A 12547-nucleotide genomic window follows, 5' to 3' on the forward strand; every position below is an offset into this window, starting at 1 on the left:
AGTTCAGTTCAGTTGCTCAGTCATGTTCGATTCTTTGCGACCCCATGGACTGCAGCATGCCAGGCCTCCCTATCCATCACCATCTCCCAGAGTTGCTCAAACTCAAGCCTATCAAGTCAGTGATGCCATCCAACCATCTCATCCTCTGTCATTCCCTTCTCTTTTGCCTTCAGTCTTTCCCAGCATCAGGGTCTTTTCCAATGAGTCAGTTCTTCATATCAGATGGACAAAGCATTGGAGTGTCAGCTTTAGCATCAGTCTTTCCAATGAATATTAAGGACTGGTTTCTTTTAGGATTGACTGGTTGGATCTCCTTGCAGTCCAAAGGACTCTCAAGAGTCTTCTCCAACACCACAGTTCAAAAGCATCAATTCTTCAGTGCTCAGCTTTCTTTACGGTCCAACTCTCATATCCATACCTGACTACTGGAAAAACCGTAGCTTTGACTAGATGGACTTTGTCAGCAAAGTAATGTCTCTGCTTTTTTTTTTTTTCAAATGGAAGTTTATGAGCGTGCAAACATGATCACAGAATAAGGCAATATGTATTTCAAACAAGGGCTGCAAGCCTCAGAAGGGGAAGAGAGCACTTTGGAGTCATCAAGAAAGTTTTTGTTGGAGATACTGTGACTTTAACTGGAACTACAAGTCCCAGTAGTATTCGGCTAAGTGAAGAGGAGGAAGGTGTTCTAAGCTAAGGGAATAGCTATGGGGAAGAGAGGATTGGGAAAGTTATGTGAAATCTGGGGAGGGATCTGGTCTGATTTTCAGGCCAGGTGGTCTCATTTTTGTAGAACAAGAGAAGTTGCACTAGATTTCTAAAAGGATCCTTTTACCACAAACATCCTCTGTGATTCTTTGAAATAGGGAAGTCAAGAAAAGAAGCCGATTGTGGTTTGGGACACAATGAGATTGAGGTGCTGGGGTCATTCAAAATAGAGCACCCAACAGGAAGTTGGAAATGTGACATTAAAACTTTGGAAAGGGGGTTGAAATGAAGATACAGGTTTAAGACTCACCAAGATACAAAGATGATGAAGGCCCACAGTGCCAAGTCACAAGAAAGAGAAAGGGCCAGAGAAGCAGAGGAGAGGACTTGAAGAAGCCATGAAATTAGAACCAGAAAGGACCTCTGATGGCTCTTCATCTTCGGTCTTTTTGCACCTCCCAACTCTGATTTTGCAGCCTTTGGGGGTCCCCGGGCATGTGTAGGCTCCCTTGGCAATCTGGGAAGGCAGATAGTGAGCTCCTTTTGAGAACAGGAACTTGGAGTTACTACCTATGTGATGTTTGGGCAATCACTCAACCTCCCTGAGTCTTAGAAGTTTCCCTCTTCTGGTGTGCTCTGGAGCAAACTCTATAACACAACATAAACCCTACGACATGGTGAGCTCCACTCTCTTCCCCTCACTTGTTTTGAGCACTCTGATGCTCCCAGATTTGAGCTGGCCAATCAGCAAAGGAAACAATAATGGAAACAGACAACCACCAAACCAATGGAGGGTGTTATAATCACTCACAGGCACTGTACTGGGTTGTATTTTGTCCCCCAACTAAACTCATGCCTATCCAGGGCTGTGAATGTGACCTTATTTGGAAACAGTCTTTACAAATATAATCAAATTAAGGTGAGGTCATATTGGATTAGGATGGGCCCTAATCCAATGACTGGGATCCTAAAGAGAGGGAAGTGGGGACAGAGACACACCCACAACAGAGAAGATGGCCATGTGAGACAGACAGGATTAGAGTCACACTGCTGAAAACCAAGGAATATAAAGAATTTCCAACAACCACCAGAAGCTAGAAGAGGTAGGGAAGGATTCTTCACTAGAGGGAAGCATGGAGTGTGACCCTACCAATACCTTGATTTTGGGCTCCTGGACTCTAGAACTGGGAGAGAATATATTTCTGTTGTTTTAAGCCATCCGGTTTGCAGTAATTTTTTATGCTAGCCTGAGGAAACAAATACAGGCACCAAGTTCATCATGAAATATTCCATCAGGAAACTTTTTCTTTTTTTAAAATTTAGGATAGGGGTTAGGCTGCAAAGCACTGTTTTTTTTAATTTGTGATTTTTTTAAAAAAATATTTTTTTATTTGGCTGTGTTGGATTGTGGTACACGAACTCAGTAGTTGTGGCACATGAGCTTAGTTACCCTGTGGCATGAAGGATCTTAGTTCCCTGCATTGGAAGACAGTTTCTTAACCACTGGACCACCGGGGAAATACCTAATTTGTGATTGTTTTTTTTTCTTAATATTTATTTGGCTGTGCTGGTTGTCAGTTGTGGCATGTGGGATCTAGTTCCCTGACTAGGGAATGAAGCTGGGCCCTCTGCATTGGGAGTGGAGTGTCCTAGCCACTGGCCCACCAGGGAAGTCCCTTAACTTGTGATTTAAAATAAAATTTTATGGCTGCACCATGTGGCATGTAGGATCTTAGTTCCCTGATTGAACCCAGGGTCCTGACAGTGGAGGCATGGTGTCCCAAACACTGAACCACCAGGGAATTTCCAGCACATTGGATTGTACCAAAAATCTAGTGTTTGTCTTTGAACCAACTTTCTTCTCTTATTTTAGGAACAGATGCTTCAGGCCTTTCATGACACATTCCTCCTCCTGTTGTAAATGTCGCAGCGTCCATTAGAATTCCAAAAAGTTCAAACTTTCCAGATGCTCCATTTTGAATGATCATTCCACTTTAACGGCTTCTCCCTACCTTTCTTTCTTTAAAAAAAAAGATTTTTTTTAATTGGGTCATTGTCCAGATTTTCCCTCTACCTTTTTGCACTTCTCCTTTTCAGTCATGTTTCCATGCCCATCCCACCCCATGTACTGCTCTCAGTTTCCTAAAGGTAAGGTGAGGCAACGTAGATGTTGCCCAGGTTATATCTGGCCTAGGATAGCGCATACACATACACAGGTGGGGACAGTTAGGTGGCAGACTGTGGACTTTCAGAAGGGCAGGCAGGAAGCATTATCCTCCAGGTAATTCGTCTTCATAGTATCTCATTCCTGCATTTTAGACATGCTCTTCTAGACTGAACCTATCTCAGCATTTTAAGAAATAGTTTCATTTATTTTTGGCCGTACCGAGTCTTTGTTGCTGTGCGGGCTTCTCTCTAATAATGGGGAGCAGGGGCTGCTCCCTACTTGCCGTTCTGGGGCTTCTCACTCTGGTGACTTCTGTTGCAAAATGCTGACTCCAGGTGCATGGCCTTCAGTTGTGGCATGTGGGCTCAACAGTCGTGGTGCACAGGCTTAGATGCTCTGTGGCATGTGTGATCTTCCCGTATCAGAGGTTGAACCTGTGTCTCCTGCATTGGCAGGTGAATTCTCTACCACCGAGCCACCAGGAAAGCCTGCATATTTGCCTTTTAAACTAAAAAAAATTTTTTTACTCCAAATAGTCTGTAAGCAGTGGAATATATAGAAGATGGGCTTCCGAATCCTCCACCTCTAGATATACACGTATATTTTAAGTGAGAGACTGCCTTTGCTCTTGAGCTGTCTTTCTGAATAGGTTTGAGCTGCTTCCCATCTGGCCTCATATAAAGCAGAGAGGGGTCAAGGCTAATACCTGGGCATGACTACAAATAGCTTTTCTGACTCCCTTTTGCCACCTTTTGTTTCTTTATTTCCCTGCAGTGCTCCCATTAGAGCGTGTTGGTGATGCTAGAATCTGCCTGCCAATGCAGGGGACGCAAGAGACACAGGTTCGATCCCTGGGTCTGGAAGATCACCTGAAGTAGGAAATGGCACCCCACTCCAGTATTCCATGGACAGAGGAGCCTGGGAGACCACAGTTCATGGGGGGTCGCAAATAGTTGGACATGTCTGAGCACATTGTGTCTTAGAAATACTTATTAACTCTTGATCAGAGACTTCAATTTCCCAATTTTTACTTGAACTTGATCTCTCCAATTAGGTTTTCAAGTTACAGGTTATCTTTAAGTAACTATTCTTAGTATAGTTTAGCGTTCAGAAGATCATTAGGGAGACCTGGGTCCAAAAAGTAGCCTAGAGAAATTTAAAAATATGTTCTCATTCTCCTTTGCTGAGGCTGGCAAAATTAGAATTACAATGAATGGAAATAGTATGATTTTTTTTTTTCCCTCACTTCTCCTTTCTCCTCATTTGTTTAGGACTACAGGCTCCATTCTGATTTAGGAGTCAGAATGAAATTCCTGCTCAGTATTTCAGTGATAATTCTCCCCATGGTCTATAGGATCCCTGTTCTCTTTGTTTCTATAGCAACAGTCCTGTGTTGCTTGGTTAGAAGCAATTTTCTACTGCTGTGGTGAAGCCCCATATTTTCATTCCTTGCTCCCCTGTTGCCTCGGTAACCAGCCTCTTCCTCTTCTGGTCTCTCAGTAGTAAATTCCACTCCCCCCTTCTTCCTCCCTCTCTCTCTCTTTCTCTCACACCAGTCACCTGGTCATGACTCAGACAGTGCTTTCCCATCTGTAAGTGGGCCTCCCCTGTCATGGTCAGATTGTCATCATGATATTAGCCTCCCTTTTGCTTTATTTGCATCATTTCTCTGGCCTTCCTTCTCTCTGGTGGTTGTCAAGGTAACTGTACCCTCGGAAAATCTCCAGGCAAAGGCTCTACAGTTAACAACCATCATGTGAGAGTGTCTGCCAATATGTGGCCACACATCTCGATTTTAAAACAAGCCCCAGGCGGGTACCACAAATTGGAGAGAACAAGGCTTTTGATCAAAGCAGGCTGGATTGAGAAAAGGAGGTACAGGGGACCCTGCGACATGTGACTATAAGTCTGAGGCTGGGTTTGCAAGAATAGCCATTATGCCAGTAGTGATCCAAGTGATTGAGTAATGTATTTATTGTCAGTCATTCTAGACAGGTCTATCATATGCTGTAACCATCCAGGGGTGATTCCTCTGGCCCAAGGGTGACATGACCTGAGAGCTAGGCAGAGCCAAGTAGTAATCTCAGGGAGAAAGCAATTAGAACTCTTGAACTTGCTAACAAGGGGTGAGTAGAATAGGTATTTAGGCATTTTCACACATTACTGGAAATTTCTCTACCCTTAGGCTGCTGCTCTTACCTCTTTAGTGAGGCAGATGGGGTGTTACTATTATAATAACACAAAGTGTTCAACAAATGGTGGTTATTATGTGCCAGGGCATTGTAGCAGGCACTTTTCAGACATTACTTCATTTTCTCCTTATGGCAATCCTGAGAGGTATTTAATGATGAGAAAACTAAGGCTAAGCTAATTGTGTGAAGTCACTCAGCTGATAAGTGGCAGAGTTGGAATTCAAATCCATGTTCATCTGACCAGGTGCCCAGGATCCAGATTCCTGGACCAGGGATCCAACCCCTGCCTCCTGCAGTGGAAGTGTGGAATCTTAACGCCTGTACCACCAGGGAATCCCCCCAAAGCCCTTTCTTAAAGGTTGGGGAGTCACCAGAATTTTGGTTCTCTCTGGACTTGATTTTTCCCCATCCCTACTGTAATCTGAGGGTTGTTACTATATCCTTTCTGCCTTCCTTATTTTCCCTCTGTATGTTGTAGGTTGTTTACTTGCTTAGTTTTCTCTCTGTTCTCACCCCATCTCTTGCATCCTTTCACCAAAGAGATGAAAAATTTTGTTTTGCCTTCTGATTGTGTCTGAGTTTGAGTTGTTGGATGAAAACATAACAGCAGCCCTCTTTTCCTGAGAACTGGGAAGATCTGATCCTAGAGAAGGTCACACCTCTGAGCTCACTGACTGTAGCACTAGGTAGGCAAGCCATTCTCTCTATTAACATATCATTATTGGGTGTCTTTTCAGTATCAGGTACTATACTGCATCCCTGGGTCGGGAAGATCCCTTGGAGGATGGCATGACAACCCACTCCAGTATTCTTGCCTAGAGAATCCCATGGACAGAGGAGCCCGGCAGGCTGCTGTTCTTAGGGTTGCAGAGTCGGACACCTCTGAATCGACTTAGCACGCACCCAGGCACCCACTGTACTGGAGATACAGTAATGTCCCAGGCAGAATCTGTTCCTTGCCTTTACAGAATTAACAGTCTGGAGAGAAAGTCAGACAGTAGAGGTCAAAACATAATTTCATACTATAATTAGGGCTATGAAGAAAAAGAAGTGGGAGCTAGTTAAAAAAAGAATAATAGGTATAAATCTATTTTAGATACGACTGATACGTTCCCATTTAAGAGAGGAGGTAGTTGAGGTTTTCACACTAGCTAGTTGATGGCAGTCACAGCAGGAGCTTCTGAGCTTGGGGACCTTAGCCCCTTGTCTCCTCCTTCCCTCCGCCCTTTCCCTCTAGAGCCCGAGGTCCGCGCAGGCGCACTGACGGTTGCCATGGGGACAGCTGATCCGGCGCAAGCGCAGACGTCTCCAAGATGGCGGCAGCGTCGGCTGCCAGAGTTGTGTCTGTGGGCCCTGGTCTCCGGGGCCTGCAGCGGACACTACCCCTCGTAGTGATTCTCGGGGCCACGGGCACCGGCAAATCCACCCTGGCGTTACAGCTCGGCCAGCGGCTCGGTGGCGAGATCGTCAGCGCTGACTCTATGCAGGTATGACAGTGCGGCTGTCCCCGGCCTGGGGAACCGGAGGCCGCGTGCGGGCCTTTGGCCGAGTAGATATCCTGTCGCTTGGTGGAAGTGGGTGAACTCCGAAGCTTGTGGGGCGGCGGGGGCAGAGGAGGGGCACCCATAATTAGTAGGCGCCCACCATACGCCAGACATCGTGCTAACATCTCATTTACTGCTGACGACTTTACTGTCCGGTGTGGGTTTATTATTTTCCTTTTACGAATAGGGGAGTTCACCTCGGGAGGCGAAACGACCGCCGCCGTCTCACAAAGCGAATATGTGGAGGCGATGGTGTTTGAACCTACAAGGTTGACATATAGGCGTCCAATACATACCTCTTGATTGAAAACTATTCCAGAGCTTTTGCTATTTAGAATTTCCAGCGAAACCAGGATAAATCATTTACCATCTATGATTGTCTGCTGAGGGAATCGATCACCGTGGATAGTCTTGAGACCTGGATTCTCCTCCCTAATCTGCCATCGGCCACGTGACCTAAATAAGGTCGTGATTTGTGCTTCGATTCAGGGTGGGTGACATTTGGGGCAAATCTCTGATGGAGGAATTACGAGTTAAGAGTTTTTACAGAGTAAATGAGATGCTTGGTGTGAAATGCCTGCTGCTGAACCTCAGCAAGGGGGAGCAGTCCTTCTCCCCACTGTACCCCATAAACCTCTGGGGCATGGTCTCCACCCTCATTAGTTCATTTGGGGTGACACGACCATCAGCACATATCAGGTGATGGGGGTAATTCAACAAATATTTGTTTGCAGCCTCTAATTTGTGTTGACTTTGAGAGACAGACTTTAGCTCTAATCCCAACCTTGCCTTTTCTAAAATATGCAACCTCAGCTTGACCTCTCCATGTCTTTGTTTCTTTTGTAAAATAGGAAGAATAAAATTAGTAATGCAGTATTATTGTGATGATTAAACAGATTAAATATATAAAACGCTTAATATAATATGAGGCAGGTAGTAAGTGCTAAAAATATGGTAGGTGCTGTTTTCTGCAAGGCCCTTATGGGGAGACAAAACTGCAGTCCTTGTTCTCAAGGAGTTTAGTCCAGCTAAATATGAAACAAAGGAAATTAATACATGTTTGAACTGAGATTTTCATGATGCTTTGCAAGGTACAGGAGTGGGAGGTGGAGAGGAGAGAGACTACAAATTTTAGATCTTACATCCACGGGGAAAGTCTAGCAGGTGTGTGGAGAATGCAGCAGGTATGATCCATGTTAGGAATCTTAACGCTCAGAGGTTTTCTCTTGCCTGGTTTTTTCTTTTCCCCTCCATAAGTGTGCATCTTTTACTCTCTTTGTTTAGGTGTTTACTTAGATGTCACCTTATTGAAGCCTTCTCTGACCATCTTCCTTATTTTATTGTTGTTGTTGTTGTTTTTTACCATCTTATTTAAAACAGCACACTGTTGCCCCCTGTTCCCCCTCTTCCTCATTTACCACACTTAGCAGGAAGCTGTTCTCAATAGAACATCTTAATTTTACATCTGTTTTTAAGTAAATTGGCAGGTCCTGGCAATAAACGTTGGTAATTGCTCTGTAATAGTGTTATCCATTATTCAGAAATGTTTCTTCACTCATATCTGTGTACCACAAGGTTGAGCTTGCTAGAGGTCTTGCTCAAGGTAGAATAGTTAGACAGTTAGACACTTTGTGTCTTGTACAGTGCTGATGATATGGTAGATCTTTAACATTTGATGAAATATTTGTTGGTCTGTCTCATCATAATCACACATCCTGATCCATTTAGATTCTTCCTGTGGTTGTAAGTAACTAGAATATGAGAATTAAATTTCTTTCATCCTTGGGATGCCATGAGGATTTAATTGTGGCATGAAAAACACTTTGAAGATAACTGAGCTTTCTGAACTGGCTATGAAAGAGTTGGTTGCTCAGTCAATGATTCTTTGTGACACCATGAACTGGAACCCGCCAGGCTCCTCTGTTCACAAATTCTCCAGGCAAGAATGCTGGAGTGGGTAGCCATCCCCTTCTCTGGAGGATCTTCCTGACCCAGGGATTGAACCCAGGTCTTCTGTACTGCAGGCAGATTCTTTACGGTCTGAGCCACCAGGGAAGGTTGTGTTTAATTTTGATTAAACCTGGGATATTCATAACATTTCCTCTCATACCTATTGAAAAGCTTTGACCTTTGATTTTTACTTTTTGGTTCAATTAATGAAATAAAGTATCTCTGCCCCTTTCACTGTGGGTATACACAGTTCTTCGTTTCTACCATTGCTTACCGTGCCCCTGATGGGGTAGTGCTCCTCTGCTTGCTTTTTAACCAACAGAATGAGATGAGGCTTTTCAGTGACTTGAAGTTGACTGAGAAAATTTCTGTCAAACTTGTAAACAAGTGATACTCTTTTTTTAGAAGTTAATTTATTTTTAGTTGTACTAGGTCTTCATTGTCTCCCGAGGCCTTTTTCTAGGTGCGGGGAGAAGGGGCTACTCTTTGTTAGGGTGCACCGGCTTCTCATGGCCGTGGTTTTCTCCTGTTGCAGAGCACAGGCTCTAGGCACGTAGGCTTCAGTAGTTGGAACATGCAGTTTCAGTAGTTGTGGCTCGCAGTCCCCAGAGCACACAGGCTGGTTGTGGTTTGAGGACTTGGTAGCTGCAGTTCTCGGGCTTAGTTGCCCTGGGGCATGTGGAATCTTCCTGGGCCAGGGATTGAACCCGTGTGCCCAGCATTGGCAGGCGGAGTCTTATCCACTGTGCCACCAGGAAAGTCCCAGTGAGTGATATTCTTAATGTTGGAGGTAACCAGCTTCTTTTCTTTTTTTCATTTTATTTTTTATTAACCAGCTTCTTGAAAGAGCAGTTTCAGTTAAATCCATAAGCAGAATTATAACTTAAATTTGTATAGCACTTTTTATAAAATGCTTCTGTATATGCTTTTTTTATCCTCACAATAACCTTGTAAGGTAGATACAATTATCACTTCACAGGTAATGACACACAGGTCTCACAGTAAGTAGCAGACCTGGAATTGGACATAGGTCTCTACTTTCCATGCTCAGTTCCTTATCTATACACAAAATTGTCATCCCTTTTAGATGAGGCGGGAGCTATGGGAGTCAGTCATTAGAGAGTGCTTCTTAACTTGTATGACACTCATCCTTCACAGGAGTATGTTACATTTTGGTCAAGATATAAAATGTATTTTAGGATTCATATTGTGAATCGTAGTGTGAATTCCTAGTGATATCTCAGGTTGAGTGTTGAACTAAGTGGTGGCCACGTGATGGATTGCTTAGGGGGCTAAAACTTAACTGCAGCTGAGATATAGTTTAATGTGAATAATTTGATGGTACCAAAGGCAGAGAATGTTTACTGAAACAGAGAAGAAATGAAGGCCTTGTAGAGCACCTAGAGCGAGCAGTAAACTTACCTATTATAACAGCCACACAGGCTAAAGGGTGACCAAGTGGAAAGTGCAATAATTAGAAAGTTTTTGCAAGTTTCCAGATTGACCTTTCTAAACCAGCATTTGAATTTTAATAATCTCAGAAGTATACCAGTAACTCAGAAAGGATTGTAAAACACTGTCTTAAATCTTAAATTGTCTCACACCTCATACTTCTTGTATCATCCTTTTGTCCTACCTTAATTGTTGGGTCATCCCAAGGCAATCCCAGCAGGGCAGTTCCCATCCAGAGAAAGTACTTGTTTTTGTAAACATTGAAGAAGTAAGTGCTGTAAGTATTGAGGTAGCTTCTTTGAGATAAAACCACAGGGTGTTAAGGGTCGTGTGTCTAGGGTGATAATATTGTTACGGAATGTAGATAATGACTTGCTTTTATAACCAGGTAACACCTGAGGTCCTGCCTTACCTCGTGCCTCTCATTCTTGCGTCATTGGTTTGTTGAGTAGGAAGTCAGAACTAACTCTCTGAGGGATTACTTGCTTAGGGACTTCTGGGCTCAACTGTGGACTTTACATGGTAGGTCTGACAAAAGTGGAAAACAACCTTTGTGCTTAATTTTCTGAGTTTTCCAGACTCCAGTTTCACAAATTGTAGAAGCATACATATTCTCAGCTAGCAGTAGGAGTCTAAATTCAAAGAAGGACAGGTAATACAATCCCTGTTTTCCAGGATGGAAAAACTGAGGTGCAGAAAGATTAAAGAGCAGACTAGAGATCACACTACAAGACACTTGCACACCTGGGAATTGGATCTGGATCTTCTAACTCGTGTAGTGTCTGATATATTGCAGGAAGATGATACTGAAGGTCTTCTTTTCAGTCTTTTCTTGGTATGTAAATTTAAGGTACAATGCTTCATCTTCAGTGACTTGATGAAACATTGTACTGAGAAATTTGAAGGCACTTGTCAAAAGATGTACAGTGGCTGCCTGGAAATACAGACTACCAACTATATGCCAAGAGAAAATAAACAAAGTGTTCTATTTGGGTTTATAGAGAGGAAGTATCTCTAATGCCTAATTAGTTCTTCAAGTCCTGTGGAGAAGCAGTAGTCATACATAGGAGCACAGTTCCCTTGTGTTTGCCTAACCCTCCAAGAGGAGAAGCAAGTTATTTTTGGCAGTCTGACTAGTAAGCAGGCTGTGTGTCATCTAATAAATGTGGAGTTCTGCATTCTTTGTCTGCTTTGGAACATAATTTAGGAGCAGTGGTTTTTTTTTTTTTTTAAACCAAAGGACTGCTTGTCTGATAGTGCTTAAGGGAGATCTGGCTTGCATGGGGGAGGGATATGAAAGAAGAGATGGGATAGTGGGTTACAGTGGCTTACTAGGCATGAAAATGAAAGTTATAAAAACCTGTTAACTGAGAGGAATGAGGGCTGCCCAGAGTCTACTTGCCACAACTGACAGAGGCAGTCTTTTAAAGGACTAAGCATGAGAGTGAACCAGAGGAAATACCCAAAATTTTGGCTCATCTAGAAAAAATGTATATTAATTTCTAGATTTCTGGGTTCGCCTTCATTGTGAGTGAGTTTGGTTTTGTTTGGCTATCGTATTAAGCGTGGGTGGGTTGTACACATATATTTAGGGTTTTTTTTTTTTTTCTTGCAGCTGTGGGAAGAATTTTAGAGTTAAATCTGCCATGTTATATAAGGAAAGAGAAGTGGCTACTGGCTAAATGGGAAGACATAGGAGAGCACATGTGGGTTGCAGTTTCAGATTTGTGAGGATGAGGTGCTGCTCTGATGTTTCAGTGTGGGGGCAGGGTGCTGAAACAGCTCGGCTTCACGAGGGAGTATATATATGAGGGGTGTAAGTTATTTGGGTTACACAAGAATTCACCTGTGTGCTCTGTATGTACTCTAGTATGGCTTAACCAAATTGGTTGTGGTTTCTTGTGTAGTTTCTTGGATTCTTTAGATAATTTGAATCAGACCAGGTTCCCTTTTTCAGTTTACCCAGAGCTTCTGAGCTGGAACTTCACCACTGCTCCTTCCTCATTATGGCAGCCAGAGTTCAAGCTCTTACCACTGTGCTGTGAATAATAATTATACTGAAAATGATAACAATAATAAAATATATGTCAGGCAGTGTTTTAAAAGTTGGTCATATATTTTCTCATTTAATATGCTCACTGCAACCTTAGGTGGTAGGCAGTATTATCTCACCCTTAAAAATTGTTTCTTGAACCCTCATCTCTGTGCTATTTTGTGGTTTTTTTTCTCTACCTCTTCCTGTTTATTTATCCACTCATCTTCCATCCCATTCTTTTCCTGTATACCACTGTATACGTTTTATCAGGCAGAGAAGGAAAAAGAATATTCCTGATGAAAGAAGAGCATGAGCAAAGTAAAGGAAGGCAAAAATGCATGGTATGTTTTTAAGGCATGACCAGCAACTGTCATTGGCATAGACACTAGAAGGGTAGTAGTCAGAGGTGAAACTAAAAATACAGACCCTGAGGCCCTTGAGAGGCATGCCATGAGGCTTGGGGTTTTAAACATGGAAGTGACAGTAAATCTATTTCAGA

The 12547-nt window shown here is 43.1% G+C and overlaps 1 protein-coding gene across 2 annotated transcripts in view; it reads left to right on the forward strand.

The window, feature by feature from the left end:
- Nucleotides 1–6380: 6380 nt before the first annotated feature.
- TRIT1 (tRNA isopentenyltransferase 1) overlaps nt 6381–12547 on the forward strand; it is a 41030-nt gene continuing 34863 nt past the window's right edge. For both annotated transcript variants that reach the window (XM_065915759.1, XM_065915766.1), the window contains exon 1: nt 6381–6554. In XM_065915759.1, the coding sequence (XP_065771831.1) occupies nt 6381–6554 (174 nt within the window). The remainder of the gene's footprint in view (nt 6555–12547) is intronic.

Source organism: Muntiacus reevesi, chromosome 1, assembly GCF_963930625.1.
Source record: "Muntiacus reevesi chromosome 1, mMunRee1.1, whole genome shotgun sequence".
NCBI lineage: Eukaryota > Metazoa > Chordata > Mammalia > Artiodactyla > Cervidae > Muntiacus > Muntiacus reevesi.